Below are 17234 nucleotides of genomic sequence, written 5' to 3'. Positions count from 1 at the left end.
CCGCTTTAGTGAGATCATGTGTGTCCATCGTGAAGTATGAATCTCATACAACGCATTAACATTAATTTTTGTTTGAAGTTGCAAAAAAGTGCAATAATCACAAGGAATTACAAAATTGGTGTTAATACAACAATTTTGTAGACTATTTCAAGGTCAAGGAAAGGTTGAGAGATCCTTCGACCTTAGGCACAGAAAAAAATTTGCAAATATGTTCTGTCAAACTTGCAATTGACTATTCGAGAGCTAAATGGAAAATTTAAAATTTGGTACAAAAGGATATACAAAGTAAAAATTCTGAATAATGGGTTAACGGCTTAATTTCTTATTTCTAATTTTTTGCTTTTGATTTTTTTGTTTTTACGTCATCTCAGACATTGAGATGATCGCGTAGTAACGTTTCTACAATTTTTCCTTCCATGGATATAACGTTGGAAGTATTCAAATTATGTAGTCATTTCATTTAGTTATAATAAAATAATGTACCTCATCTTTGATCACAGCTCGTATATATTATATCAAGAATTTTCACTTTTCATCCTATGAGGGCCATCGCAAATCATTATTTTATATAAAGCAGCTTTTTCCAGTGTATCTTCAAAACATCCAATCCCGTCCAACGCATGTGAAAAATAACTGTCCAAGATATAAAACTACATTTTCCAGGTGATAAAGCTCACACTCTATGAATGTTTTTACCCCGGAAATGATTCTAGGGACCGTCTTTATTGATGCTACAGCATGGATGATACCTTTTAGAGGTGTCATTTTTGTTTGGGCGTTGTCCTTTTTGTTTTTATTTGACAAACATTTTATATTTGCGATGAAAAGAAAATGGAAATTGTAAAAAAATGGGATTCAACAGAATTACTTGATAAGTTAACTTGTAACAGGGTAATAAAACTTCGTGACTCTTGCAAAATTCCAATAAAATCGTTCCAATAGCAACTGATGGATCAAGAAGTATGACAGGGAAAATAGAAGGACAATAACGATTCTTCAGAGCAAAATGTACCACGAAATTATCTTTCACTGCATAATACACCAAGAAGCCTAAAAATTTCCGGCCAAATAGTTGAGGTTATGAATTTGGTAATCAAAATTGTTAATAGCATCAACTCTATCAGTTCCAACAAATGATTGCAAAAATTTTACTTTATGGTGGATCTCACTGCGTACTTAAATGAACTAAATCTAAAATTACAAGGAAAGGGGAACTGAGCTTAGGTTTTGGTAGAATAATTGATTTGTTTTGAAGAAAAACTAATTCTTTTTGTGTAGAAGATACTCAGAACTTAATTTTCAATCTTTAGAGCAATATTGCGATGAAGCCAGTGCAATTGTTGACTAGACTTACTTCGGCACGCTTATGAAAAAAGTTAAAGATTAATTTGCTACTTCAGCATTCATAGTAAATCCTCTCAACACAAATAGTAACGAAATCTACATTTGGAATTGAAACCGAATCTCTAGAAATGCAATTGATCGATTTAAAAAAAAAGGGGAGTGGAACATTTACAGAGTCTAAAAGCAAGTTAGAAACGCTGGAGGTCCAGAAATGTATGTAAGTAACGCAACAAAAGTTGAGAATAGTCTTCAAAATTGCTACAGTGAGGTAAAGAGGGTGGTGATGGCGTTTGGAGTGCTGATTAACTTCAAATCAACATATTCGTGCGTGAATATAAGTAAAAGTAAAGTGAGAAGCCACCTAGCAAATGAAAATTTAGAGTCATATTTGAAATATAAAACAATAAGTAAACAATAATATTATTTACATTGTAAAGTTCGAATTTTTTACTTAAAAACCATGAAAAGCCATGGCTCCCATTGAATGTTTGCACAATTGTTTGTTATTGAAGTACAAATTAGGATTGGGAGTAAATGTTTAATTTTTCTTTTTTTTTTCACTTAAATGATAGATGATTATCTAATAATTCCATATAAATATGTATGTTTATTATCTAATTTATTGTTAAAAACTTTTATTCGTGTGAGTATTATTTATTGTTGGCAACAAAAAATTTCTAGCTGTTTAGAAACTTTGAAATTTAGTTAATTGTAATTTTTGACCCTCCTGACTCAAAAAGGTTGCCTAACCCCTGGTGTAGACGATGAATTCTAATCAACCAAAAAATCGAATATATGCTCAACATCGAGCTATATACCATTTGCTTTCGCTTCCCTTCATTGGTCTTTCATTAGCGATTATACTCTACCGACGTAAATAAATTTGCTCGGAATGAGAGTTTGTAACTCTCAAAGAGAACATAATTTTCAATTTAAATTCTGAGACGGAATCTTATCTAGTACATAGTTTATTAATGAATCATTAAAATATCACGCAACTATACTGCTGGCATCTAGTACATTTCTGTTAGTGCTACGTCAATACACAGAATTTTAGTATAAATGTTTAAAGGGGAACTGGAAAATAATCCCTATCTTAACTTGAATTTCAAAGGTTAAATTCTTTTCTTTTACAACAATATTCAATGCAGAACTAATCGTTTTATAACACATCACCCAATAAGTCGTGCTTGTTCATCAATGTAATCTCCTTGCATATTTTTTTGAGATCAGCAAATAGTCAGAACTCACTGTGGGCTAGATCGGGACTATACGGTGGATGAGGAAGCCATTCGTAGTGTAATTCGCTCAATTTAACCATCGTAACCATCGACTTGTGAGTCGGTGAAACAGTCGTTTTTTCTTCGGCCGTTTTTACTTGATTTGTGCATTCAACCGATCCAACAACTCTTAGTAATATTCGCTATTGATTGTCTCTTCCTTTTGAAGATGAACAATATACCATGCGCATCCCAAATTACTGAAGCCATAACCTTCCCAGTTGACTGTTGTGCCTTTGGACGTTTCGGACGTGGTTCACCGGCTGCAGTCCACTCAGATGACGATCGTTTTGATTCCGGAATGCAGTGATGGACCCATGTTTCATTCATTATTACGTATCGACTCAAAAAAACTTATTTATTACGTGTCAACACGGCCAAACACTACTCTGAATCATTAACACGTTGTTGTTTTTGATCGACTGTGAGTAAACGCGGCACCCACCTCGAAAAAAGCTTTCTCATGGTGAAATTTCGATGCCTAATTGTAAATACACTGCATTCTGATATCTTTAGGACTTCAACTATCTCACACAATTTTAATTTACGATTAGATATAACCAATTAGTAGACTTTTCATGTTGTCTGGAGTACCCAGTCCTTTTGAAGCCATTGCTGAGCTTGTACTGTATCTTTTGAAAGTTGGTACATCATAAACTTCATATGGATTTGATAATAACAGCACCATCTGTGTGTCAATCACACGGCTTATTGAATAATGTTAAATGGAGGGTTTATTACAATTATGTGTACAGAGCTAAATTGGAAACATTTAGTAGATAGAATAATGGAAACCAATATTTTATAGCAAAATAATATAATATATCTAAATCAAGAAAGTATCTGACTACAGTGATTAATGATTAATCATAATGTAACTAGCTTTTGAAAATGTGAACCCAGCCAATACATTTTGTTTAAATATAGTACAAATTTTTTGTTTTCAGTGATCAAGTGTCTAAAAATCTGTTCTGTATGACAACGTTGAAGCAAAACGTTGCATGTTCTTTGTCTTTGTTCTCTGGTTAGATTCATAAACACTCCCGGTCAAAAGTTTTTACACGCTAGCCCTTTGAGCCGCGACAACGTACTGTGATTTATACTTTTTGGACCAAGACATCTTTTTGTGAAGTTTGTATATGAATTGTTTTCGTTCTATCGGTTGAAACTCGTGGATTGATCTCAAGTCTTCATAGTCTAAGTAAAAGTAACCATACCATTGCTGCCGAATTAAAGACGCACTGTGGATTATGACGTGACAAAATATGCATCCAACAGAAAGTTTGGCGATAGAAAACGTTGAAAAACTACAACTACTGAAGATAATCGAATTGTATTGATCAGTAAACGTCATCGACCACTCACGGACAAAGAGATAACAACTCAGATCAATGAATCTAGCGATTTGCATTTGAGTACTACTAGAATGAAAATAAAATTGATGGCAGTGAAAAACCTCATCTAAGACGTTAAGATAAAATTAAGGGGCTGCAGTGGTCGAAGGATCATAAAAATTGGATTCATGAAGAGTGTGAAAGAGTTTTATGGAGTGATGAGTCAAAGTTTGAGATTTTTGGGTCTAAGAGAATAGTGATTGTGCGCAATTCAAAGAAAAAACGAATGTTACATACTATTTCTTTCGCTCTAATATTTTAGTAATGTGGTTTTGGAAATAAACAGTTTCATGAGGTCCGTGCATATTTTCTTTGAGGACAAGAAAAAGTCATGAGCTGATAAATCGGATGAGTACAAGCAAAAACTAATTTAACATTTTTCTTATTCAAATATTTAGTTGTTTGACGTGACTATCAAACATATCCTAGAAGTAGCCTCTGATAGTGGTTTAATTTTTTCGTTTTCAATGTTTGTGATTTAATCGTATATATATCGCGAAAATATCATCAATTGAACTAATTGTATTTTTTGTACTGAAAATTTATTTATTTCTAGGTGTATATCGAAGTTTTAAACGAAAACGACAACGTTCCTTTAAGCGAAGAGGCAGTTTACTATCCAAACATTCCCGAAGAGAGTCCCGAAGGCACCACAGTTCTTCAAATAAGAGCTACGGATAGGGATAAGGACCCTAACCAAAAAATAACATATAAGATCACCTCTGGCAACCCCGAGGGTTTTTTCGTCATCAATTCTAGCGAAGGTAAGATTTCTGTTTTTCTATTACAGAAATTTTTATCAAAGAAAATATTATTTCATCTTGTTTATATATATTATATATTTGTTATACTGTATACGCATATTTTAACGTACTAATTTCAAAAAGTTATTTTAATTTCTGAGAGTTAATGAGAGAACGAGTAAATTTAGCCTTTGGGAGCATTTAATTATGTGTTAATTGATGTAGTCGTTTTACAATTTTCAATTAAAACTTCATCAACTCGTCAATAAAATCAGTAAACTTCTCTTAAATAATTAATGCGGCAAATGTCACATACCTGAATATTTACTAAATCGAATTATGTTCAATTATTATAAAAAGTTGAATTGCGAAATATTGGGGATTATCATCAACACGTTAATGTTTCCCTCAAAGGTAAACTTTTGGTCGGTAAAATTTACTGCTTGGAACTTCGAAAGGTTTCACGCAATAAATATGTTTTGGGGCCACGAACTAATCTACTAGAGAGTTGTTAGGGTGAAGATTGGATTTATGAGAATCTATTCCAATTTTCTACTTCGTTTCCTTAGTTCACCTTCGTGTTGAATATTGATCAATTCATGCACTTATGATTAAAGTTTCTACTACTTTTACATTTAAAATACTTCTGTAATTTTTCTCCCACCCCATAATCCATTTCAAAATCATACATTTCAACAAATTTCTTCTTCATATTGCAAGTACCGGTTGATTTGATCATTATTCTTCACTGTCAATTATTTCTTGGGTGTGTATGATTGTAGTTTAGTCCTAATTAGACCCGTGAAACGCAAAAACGTGTTGTGATTTAAATTTGTGGACCAAGACATCTTTTTGTGAAGTTTGTATACGAATTGTTCCGTTCTCTCATATCCAGAATGCATTAATAATAGTCTTCATAGTCTAGATAAAAGTAAGTTATATATACTAGTGCTCACAACATTGTGTTCAATCCCCATACAGGAAACCCCAATGGGGCTTCCCAAGCCTGGGCCCGTCCTGGGAAGCCTAGCTTAGGCGTACCTGTAGTGGCCCATGCGTGGGCCAGGCTACTTAACTTAGCTTCGGCCATACCAATGATTACCCAAGCACGGCCAAGGCTGGCTATCCCAGCCTTGGCCATTTATTGCCAACCCAAGCTCGGGTCAAGGTTGATTGACCCAACCTTGGCCATTTCAATGATTACCCAAGCTTGGGCCAAGCCTGGATATTCCAGCCTTGGCCATTCGTTGACAATCCAGGCTTGGACCAAGGTTGGGCCAATCCTGGTTAACCCAGCTTTGGTCATTCATTGGGGACCCAAGCTTCGGTTGTTCGGTCACATACGGCGTCGTTCGAGTATTTTCGTCCGTCAGCAGCCATACTTTTTTTCATTATTGGTCTGATCAATCCGATCTCTAGTTTATTCTGTGTATGTGTTTTATTATTACAATCTTACAAGCTTGGCCCAGAGTTCTACATGCTTGGGCCAAGCCTGGACCAAGCTTGGGCTCTTGGAACTTTCCTCTATGGGTCTTCTTAATCTTGAGACCACTGTCTAGTGTACATGACTTAGAGCTCGCAGTTTTACTCTTCTTTTGCTTGCGTTTCCTGAAAATCACACGTTATTATTTATCATTTGTATTGCTTTATCATCTTTCGCTTCTTCTTTACTAGTTATTTTTCACTAGTATCGCTGACCAACCAGGACCGTCACCATCCAGCTATATAAATGATCGTCTCGTTTGGAATAATCTCGATCATTCTTCTCGGCTATAACTGTTGAACTAGACATTGAGCAAATTGTCAAATCACCTGATGTACTTGTAAAACTGGCCGAAATAGGGTAAACAAAAGCTTGTGATGTAATTTTCTGTGTGGTTTGTCGGATTTCAACCTTATTATTTCCAGTTTTATTTTCAAATTGCTTTTCATAGATTGCCTATTTGCTAAAACGATCGCGATTTGTCATGTCAGATGGAGCTAGTAAAAATCATTGTTTCACATGTCGTTAAGTGATGGCGCCAGATTCCAGAATCGTATATATAACTATTAATAATTATAAGAGAATTCTTTAGTTATCAAATAACAACATGTACAAATATTTTTCTGCTAAATTATCTAAACATTTCATTCTTAAAAATAAAACAACTCCCGTATATATTTCATTTGAATCAACAATTTCGTTTTGTGCTTTGAAACATTTTATTACTTCAAAACGTTTTCTCGTTTGTTATTTTGTATTAAGATGCCATCGCATGATGATTATGTCAAAAAAAAACAAATCGATTATCGAAAATAGTGATAAGAGAGACTATAAATTCGAAAGATCCATAAAATTGTGTTGACTTAAGAGGAATTGGCGCGACGATCTTCGATAACGACGGTTCAAATTTAAATATCATGGAAAGTAAGCGAATCATAAATTTTTCACCGATGCCCAGAGACGACACTCTACGATGTCAAGGACTTGTTTTTTAATGCATAAAATTACATTATAAGAAATTCGTAAGCCGATGAAAATTATAATGAACATATTGAAGTTTGTTTTCAACATTTCCCTGAAAGAACAACATCTTCGTTCAACCGTTACCATAAATTCGCATAATACTCGCTATTAATAGATTTTGCTTTCTGAATAAAGTGAATGTCATGACCTTGCTTTCCTTGGAACTGATTTTTCCTTTCCATTACAACTTCTCAATTGTTCTTTTGTCACCTATGCCTTCCTATGGTTATGAAACGGCAAAAATTCCGCTCTGTTGCTTTGAAAGCGTGTTTACTTGAGTTAGAGCAAATGCGCCACCCATTGTGCTCGCAGTTTCACTCAAACGTTGCAGGAATTTTGCGTTATACTAGTCGTTGACAGGTTTCCTTCTTCAAGATTTCTCAAGAACATAGTTAATGAAAATTATCGAAAATATGACACCAGGAGATTGTCTGCACATGAATTGAGCTTCTTTGAAATTAATTCTTCGGTTTAAGCCCATCGTTTTGATAGGAAACATCCGATAAGTTGCAGTGCAGGAATTTCGAGTAATACTAGTCGTTGATAGGTTTCCTTCTTCAAGATTTCTCAAGAACATAGTTAATGAAAATTATCGAAAACATGATACCAGGAGATTATCTGCACATGAATTGAGCTTCTTTGAAATTAATTCTTCGGTTTAAGTCCATCGTTTTGATAGGAAACATCCGATAAGTTGCAGTGCAGGAATTTCGAGTAATACTAGTCGTTGATAGGTTTCCTTCTTAAAGATTTCTCAAGAACATAGTTAATGAAAATTATCGAAAACATGACACCAGGAGATTGTCTGCACATGAATTGAGCTTCTTTGAAATTAATTCTTCGGTTTAAGTCCATCGTTTTGATAGGAAACATCCGATAAGTTGCAGTGCAGGAATTTCGAGTAATACTAGTCGTTGATAAGTTTCCTTCTTCAAGATTTCTCAAGAACATAGTTAATGAAAATTATCGAAAACATGATACCAGGACATTGTCTGCACATGAATTGAGCTTCTTTGAAATTAATTCTTCGGTTTAAGTCCATCGTTTTGATAGGAAACATCCGATAAGTTGCAGTGCAGGAATTTCGAGTAATACTAGTCGTTGATAGGTTTCCTTCTTCAAGATTTCTCAAGAACATAGTTAATGAAAATTATCGAAAACATGATACCAGGAGATTGTCTGCACATGAATTGAGCTTCTTTGAAATTAATTCTTCGGTTTAAGTCCATCGTTTTGATAGGAAACATCCGATAAGTTGCAGTGCAGGAATTTCGAGTAATACTAGTCGTTGATAGGTTTCCTTCTTCAAGATTTCTCAAGAACATAGTTAATGAAAATTATCGAAAACATGATACCAGGACATTGTCTGCACATGAATTGAGCTTCTTTGAAATTAATTCTTCGGTTTAAGTCCATCGTTTTGATAGGAAACATCCGATAAGTTGCAGTGCAGGAATTTCGAGTAATACTAGTCGTTGATAGGTTTCCTTCTTCAAGATTTCTCAAGAACATAGTTAATGAAAATTATCGAAAACATGACACCAGGACATTGTCTGCACATGAATTGAGCTTCTTTGAAATTAATTCTTCGGTTTAAGTCCATCGTTTTGATAGGAAACATCCTATAAGTTGCATTGCAAGAATTTCGCGTTATACTAGTCGTTGATAGGTTTCCTCCTTCAAGATTTCTCAAGAACATAGTTAATGAAAATTATCGAAAACATGACACCAGGAGATTGTCTGCACATGAATTGAGCTTCTTTGAAATTAATTCTTCGGTTTAAGTCCATCGTTTTGATAGGAAACATCCGATAAGTTGCAGTGCAGGAATTTCGAGTAATACTAGTCGTTGATAGGTTTCCTCCTTCAAGATTTCTCAAGAACATAGTTAATGAAAATTATCGAAAACATGATACCAGGACATTGTCTGCACATGAATTGAGCTTCTTTGAAATTAATTCTTCGGTTTAAGTCCATCGTTTTGATAGGAAACATTCGATAAGTTGCAGTGCAGGAATTTCGAGTAATACTAGTCGTTGATAGGTTTCCTCCTTCAAGATTTCTCAAGAACATAGTTAATGAAAATTATCGAAAACATGATACCAGGACATTGTCTGCACATGAATTGAGCTTCTTTGAAATTAATTCTTCGGTTTTGATAGGAAACATCCAACGTCTTTACTGTAAGGTATCGAAGAGTTTTTCTAATAGTATTGAAATAAACAGGTGCTCAATAAGTTGCAAGGTTGCCCCCTCAATCTGTTGTGCTTCAATAAAACTCATCTCGGGCTCCTTACTATAAGAGTTTATTCCTACAAAACACGTTTTATATAAAAGTAAACATCTCTCTCATATTTTCTTTTCTTTCAGACTGCTTTTGTATGAAGATTTTAAAATGGGAATGAATTATAGCTACCGGTAAATTTTAATAAACCATGCTACAAAACAAACAGTTCATTTAACTACAAAAAATCCTATCAAACCTTTCACAGAATGATGAAGTAGTATAAACGCGCAGATTTAATTAAAATAAAAAATTCCCTCGATGTAAATAAAACATTATTTACTTTATTGAACGAAGGGTTGAATTGATTGAAAATGAATAAATTGCATTTTTATGGAATATACTTTTATGCAACTATTTGAGAAAATAATTATTTTTAGAAAAGTTTTCCATCGTGTATCATATTACAATATTAGTTGGCCTGAAAAGTTCGTAGGGTAGATTTTTAGTTAGCTCTAATTTTGACATTTGACAGCTGTCGTATTTTCTGAGTTATAGCATTTTGATTGGATCAAGTTTTATTTGTTTGTAAAAAACAATGAATTTCGCATGCTAATAAAGCATTGCTTTTTGGCAAAACATACTATTGAAGCCAAGGTTTGGCTTGATAATAGTAAAGTGAAACTGGGACCCTAAAGAAATCAAACGAACCTGTTGGAAATATCGTGAATGAATATTTGGGCATAAAAAAGATTTCTTCAAATAGGTGCTGTATCAGCGACCAAAATCAACAAGGAATTGATGATACCGAACAGTATTTGACGCTGTTCAATGGATTCTATCATTCCGAAAGCTGGAGAGACATAAAAGTCGGCTGGTAAGATTATGGCATCAGTATTTTGAGATACTGATATTCATCCATTGTCTGTAAAAAAAAACAATTAATACGTAGTTATTAGTGCGGAAAGACGACTTCACTTGACGAAGAAGGAACTGTAGTTTTGCCTTCGTTAAAAACGATGGGAAATTTGAATAAGTTCCGTCTCGAATAGAGAATTAGATCCCGGGATCTCGAGTCCTGGGATCCCCGACGATTTTATATTTCGAAAACTTCGGGATTGTAATTAACTAATCCCGGGAAAACAATTGACATTTGGCAACCATCTTGGTTTGTTAGCGTATCTATTTATTACGATGTCACTTTCTAAAGCAAGCTTTTATTTAAAAGATAAAAAAGATGGAGCGCCAACTTTAATATGGAGTTATTTTTCAACCACAAAAGATAATAATACCGTACAATGCAGTCTTTTCCAACTATTTTGAAAACGAAGGAGGATCTACCAAAGGATTACACACACATTTGCTCTCAAAACATTTTTTAAAAATAGAAAAAGGAGCAACAACATCCACGGGTAGTGTTAAATAACCATCACTAAAATGAAAAAGTACATTCAGTGGCGGACTATTTCATTAAAAATGACAGTCTTGATGATGTTTTGGCGTAAAAGACTGCAGGAATTCACTTTAAATTTGCTTTTATCTGATATATAAATGTAAATATTTATTCAATATGGATTTTTTGGAATATCTGTCTTCGTATCTTCTAATGAAACTATGTTCTTCTACTATAATGTGATATCCAAAAGAGATTCCAGGGAGTGGTATCGGAAAAGAGAGCCAAAAAAGCAAATGTCTCAAAACACAAAAGAAGTGCAGGCTAGAATAATTTGGGACTTCAAGCAAATCAAATGCAATAATAGCGTATTAGAATTACTTAGAGATTTGCCTCAATACATTATCAAAAAAAGGGGCGGCATAATCAGTCAAGGTGTGCGTTTACTTCTTGACAATGCTTCGCTTCAAGACTATTATACGCGAATGTGTCTTCACAGATATTGAACACCCACCATATAGCCCTTATCTGACCTCGTTTCAGCGATTATGATATTAAAAAAAAACATTTTGACTCTATTATTCTAGTCACATAAAAGCTTTAGTCACGCGTTCTGAAAAGGGTGTGGAAATGGAGGAAAACTAATCAGTTTTTTCCGCACCTCGCTAGGTGTATATTTGTTTGATCAGGAATTAGAACATCAGCCCCGTATATGTACATTTCCAATCTAAACGAATTACAGAATGGTGTCAACCATTATTTATATCGTCAAATAATTTATATGTTAATTATTTTGCAACAACTCCAGGAAATTCAACTAATTTATTGAGAGAAAATTGTGCCAACGTTGTAATAGAATCCTTTGGCGCAGTAAAGACCTCGAGTGGTGTATTTTATTTGCAACAAGTGAGGACCGTTTAAGATAGTATTCAACCAAATCATGTATGGTGAACTCTGGCTCTAAAATTTGTGTTTTAAGGTTATCATCCATTTTATAACGGTTTATTCAGTATAACAGAAAAGATGAGACGCCTCTATGGGTTATTTAGAATTACTTATCTATCCTGTATGTCATCAAACTTCAACACTTTCACCAGCCAAAAAATAATAATATTACCATATTAATATTTTCTTTCCACCACCAAGATAATTTCTTCTCGGCTCTCGTAAAATATAAAATAGGCATGAAAAGCGTATCGGAGAACAAAAATACGAAGCGAAATTGCTGCCAATCACCCCCGTATAATAAAATTTGAGAGACTTCCTTCTATTCCAATTTACTGTGTCATTTTTTTTGTCGACATTTACGATGAATTTGAGGAGCTACCGAAAAATTTAATTTCCAACTCTGTCGTATTTATATACATTAATAACCAGTTGTGCCACGTCAAAGTTGACATTAATTGTTTATAGTATACGTCGTTTTCACGAATCTGGACTTTGGAATATTCTAAGAAATTGTGTACATAGATCACGTAATGAGATATAAACGGTTGGTATGAATACATTAACTCAAGTTTGCTACGTAGAGGGATAGTTTACAGACATTATCTTGCTAAACTAATTTAGGAAGAATGCTTAACAATCAATTAAACCTAAAGAAGAATTATTCCCAAGTGCGGTATATGTTTTGAGAAACAAAAAAACCGTAATTGTTTTGAGGAAAATGATTTCATTCAAGTCGAAGGGAGCAAGAATCTACGGAGCTAGATATCCAGGAGGAAATCAAGAAACTTTGGAACAATTAACGCTTCGGGCAGCAGAGTTCCTGAAATTCCTAGGCGGCCAGTGCCTAATAATTAACACAAATATGGAAACAAGAGAGACTAATTAATAGATGTAGCAGTGCAGTTATTAGTCTGATATATACAAAAGGTCATCAAACTTCGTCTTTTTCATTGTACGTTAGGAATTAGTCCTGTGTTTGCATCAGTGGTTGCCTAGCTGTAGCTGGGATGATGAAGACCAGCTTTCATACCATCTTGTAGTTAATCGTCCTGGTGGTCGAGATGTATTTGGTTTTTCTTCCTTTGCAATCTTTGCCAACCTGTCATCTGACATTCTGTTCACGTGCTCTCTCCATTTCAGTAGTTCTTAAAGGCCGCTTACTCAAGGTGTTCTCTGCTCTGGTCTCTATCGCGTATGTCCTTTAGATTTCCATTACTTGTTATGTTCGCTCCTAGATATTTGAATGACATCTCTTGTTCTACAATCTGATCGTATATTGCTAGTTTACACCTTCTCGGTTCTCTAGATACTTTAAAAGATTTGGTTTTCTTCAGGGATATTTGAATGTTAAAAACTTTCGCTATTTGTTTAAACCTATACAGTAGTCTTCGTCTTCTGAGACTGGTCACCAAACTATTAGTTGAAAATACAGACGATTTTGCATAGAAAATAATATGAAGAATAGTTAAGAAAAGATTGGAAAATTGGGATTCGAATATTATTGCAGAGTATCAAGCGGGGATTCATTCAATGTAGAGATACCACAGACCAAGTGTTTACCATAAAACAACTGTATTATGTAGGAAAATAATATTGTTGTAACATTGTTTTTAAGCCTAAAAAACAGTTAGTAAACCAAAATTTAATGAAGCAATGAAATACCAATCAGGTTAGTAAACAAGACTATGGAGAAATCTTTGAATATTAGAAGTCAGGGGAAAAGAAGTCTACGAGCGAAACTGCGACTCGAACGAAGATAAATACCTGTCAAAATGACAGGGGATGGTGTAATGTTCTGTCCGCATTAATCAGAGAGTGGATGGTTGGAGGGACGAGATTTCTCAAGCGAGTGTGTGCTCTAAGAAGTGGTTTCTCCGTCCTCATCGAAGCAAGAAATACCATTGTAAGTAGAAATATTTTTCCCGACCGGAATCCGTGCAGGTTAAAGGGAAATACCGGTAGCCGTCTTAATATTCAGAATAGAAAAGATGGTTTTCGATGAACCAGCGACCCGTCGACTACGCAGTCTACAGGAAAGACAAGACTCGGAACAGAGTGTATTTAAGCGTTGTTTCACTTTTTTATACGACTCAAAAGCTTTGTAAGTAACTCTAACAGCAAATACCCAGCTTACCAATCCAAGAGGGTAAATAAAATCTGTTCAACTGGCTTCAGAGTATTTGTTATCATCATACTGACCCTTGGAGTGTTTTATTTCCTTCACTGACTCTGCTCGGAGAAAGAGGAGAATATCATAATAAAAACTGGCGCCCCAGGGCTTGAGTTTTTCCGTAAAACTGTTACGTAGCGACGAAAGAGCTATAGCAAGATGAGATAATTTTTGAGAAAGGGTAATTGTTAAATGATAACCAAGTTATAGTAAGTTTCGTCTCAGGTATTTACTTAGCATCTCATGATTATAATATTTGATTAAGGATATGTTGGTTTTTGGTAGAATTCCATAGAAATGTGAAGCAATTGTCTTCTTAAGGCTATTTTCTCAACCATATATGATTCTTTTGTTTACTGAATAGATATTCTAAAGCAGATGATTTATTTAGGTCTGCGGCTGCAAATATAAATAAAATAACGATAAAAAACGCCACATATACAAGATGGCAGCTAAATCGGATAGATGCTATTGATACCCAAGTTTATTGTTAGCTTTCGATCTTTGTTTCCTATCTTGTCTATTTTTTCTGTTTTATTTTACTATTATTGCCACTTTTCGATGAAATAGATTATTGTTTATGAACTGTAGATCAATCATATCTACTTTCACTCTTTCTCTTTACTATTCACTTTGCTTCCACTAGGTTTTAAGTCTCTACCTGAATTGGTTACGTGCTAAGATGGAATTGTGGTTTTTTCTATATATTTAATAAATGTAGAACAAACGGATGGCCTAGCCTCATGAACAATTTTGATTTGTCACCGTTCAGGCTTTCAATTGTTTTCAACACTTTTGGAACATCTTTAAGTGAAAGATGCAAGTTGAAAAATATTTTCATATTTCATATTGTGATGAAATTTCGTTCATATCTGATTTTTTTCCTACCCCATTACAAAACAAGTTCTAACTTTTATAAATTATCGCAAATAAAACTTTTGTTTCCTCTAATTAGACAAATTAACCACATCGTATTTTATTCTGTATCTACTCGAAACGGTGACATTTTTCAAGCTTTTCTCCCCAATAAAAAGAAATGATAGAATCGTAATCTATACTGATCCTCAATTATCCTTTAAAATTTCGTGGATGTCACAAAAGGCGTAATCCTCACAAACTGTTTTAATCCTTGCAGTAACAACCAATTGCTATTCTAATTGAAGTCGCCATTATTAAAGTGTAGAGTTTAACTTAATTTCGAGTTGTGAAATTGACCCTTTTCATTATAAGGGCTTCTAATTTATTTCCTCACCAGGCATGATGCGATCAAAATTTTATCGCTTATGATTTGCTTAGGTCGTGCCCTTTCCATTCAATATAACGTAGTCACGAACAAGGGAATTGGTCGTGAGCCAGTATATCTGGTAGGTGGATCTACTAGATATACAGATTTATTACCTGACTCTCATTTTAATTGTGTTCGGTATCAAATTCGAAAATGATTAAAACCGAATACAAATGATTTAAGGAAATAGTTTATATTTCATCTAATATATTAAAACAAGCAGACACTAAAGTAAGAAAGCGCTTGTTTCAATATTCCCTCTTCAGATCATATGAAAGTGATTCAATTAAGAACAATCCTTGTCCTGGAGTAGCTTTTACGTTCCGACAGAGGTACCTGCTTAATGTTAATCTCACCATACATCTTTCTCTTCATTTGTGCTCTTTTCGCAACTCTGTTTGCGTTCATGTTCTACACATACCCCAATCACCAGATTCTTTGGCCTCTGATTACTTGGGTAATATTAAGCTTGTTACATATTTCTCTTCTCCATGACTTCTTGATCATATTCACGCACTCCATTTTTGTTCGGAGTACTTTCCTCTCCCACACTTCTATTTTTTCAGCACTTTCATTAGTGTCCAGGACTCAAATCCTTACAGTACAGTCGACCTATTCATCGTTTTGTACAATCTTATCTTTGTTGCTTTGTATATTCCGTTCTCTCTCAGGATATCAACTCTTTAGTCTCATCATCTGTATTAGTAATCAGCATTGCTAGATAGTTCCACCACTTTTTTCATAATATTTTTTTCGCCATTCACCCTGAAGCCTCTTAATTTGGATTCCTTTCCCAATCTACTACATACTTTTTCTAATTCCCTTCGATATTGGTCTAATGATACAATATCCTGTGGATATGCTAACATTTGATGCTTCTGGTGATATATTAAATCTGAGACCTGGAACGGAGTCATTCCTTGGTCTGCTTCCGGAATCATTACATGCGAGTTTTGGAGATAGCCTTCCACGTCTATCGAAATAGATAATACTTAACCATGGTTTCGATTGATATTAAAAATCATTCGAGTGAGGCAGAGTTTGACACTAACTGCGGTTATTTTTATTTATTTCATCTACTATTCATTTTCCTTAACTTTTGGACCTTATCAAGTGATTGCAAATTGTCGGAGATGTCGCAATATCTTGATACTCAAAAACGAAGTTTATTACTAATAAACAATTTAAAAATACACTATGTGGCAAGTACAAGAAGAACCGCGAGATTTGCGGAAATTATGAAGGAGAGAGAGCTTACAGCTGTTACTCTTGGAGCGAACTCCAAAGTTGTTGTACTTTGAGAGGAAAGTACGTCATTACTTTCCAGTCAAGGATGTACTATTTTTGTATACTTTTAAATGAAATCCTATCTATTAAAAAATTATGAGATCGTCTGGTAAAATTTTCATGAGATTTTCACTATAGCCTCTATGAACGAACGAGTTTACTGTTTGGAAACTTCAATCTTCTTTAAGGTCGAAAGATATATTGATCGTTCGTCGGGCTTAACTGACTTATTTTCATCTTTAACTTATGTATTGGTATTCAGCCTGTAACAAATCCGCGTTTCGTGAGAAAGCGACTATAGTTGACTGACAACAAACCGGTTCTAACTTGTTTATCTTTGAGTCAATACACCAGAGTTTGAGTTATATTCGTTGAAATAGGTGCAGCATGTATATTTGTTTGTTTAAAAATTAATTTACTATATTTTTTAATCACACCTTGTAAATAAATCATTTTTTTTTCAGTTAAATTGGATTCTTTCGTTCATATACTAATAAAGAGCTGGAAGTATTTTTTTTTCATTTATTTTTCTGAAATATATCCACATATAAAGATATTTTAGTCATTTTTGTCAATAATTTTGCTCTGTATTTTCTGATCATAAATATATAACATTTTATATTATTTGAACTATAAGCGGCAACATTATGAGCATCGGCT

The 17234-nt window shown here is 34.2% G+C and overlaps 1 protein-coding gene across 6 annotated transcripts in view; it reads left to right on the top strand.

Moving 5' to 3' along the window:
• The window catches only part of LOC130449932 (fat-like cadherin-related tumor suppressor homolog), a 424769-nt gene that overhangs the window by 211147 nt on the left and 196388 nt on the right, over positions 1-17234 (top strand). For all 6 annotated transcript variants that reach the window (XM_056788038.1, XM_056788034.1, XM_056788033.1 and 3 more), the window contains exon 4: positions 4575-4782. In XM_056788038.1, coding sequence (XP_056644016.1) covers positions 4575-4782 — 208 coding nt within the window. The remainder of the gene's footprint in view (positions 1-4574; positions 4783-17234) is intronic.

This window comes from Diorhabda sublineata, chromosome 10 (genome assembly GCF_026230105.1).
Source record: "Diorhabda sublineata isolate icDioSubl1.1 chromosome 10, icDioSubl1.1, whole genome shotgun sequence".
Taxonomy (NCBI): Eukaryota; Metazoa; Arthropoda; class Insecta; order Coleoptera; family Chrysomelidae; genus Diorhabda; species Diorhabda sublineata.
Note: the sequence above shows the minus strand (reverse complement) of the source record. Positions and strands in the feature narration are given on the sequence as shown.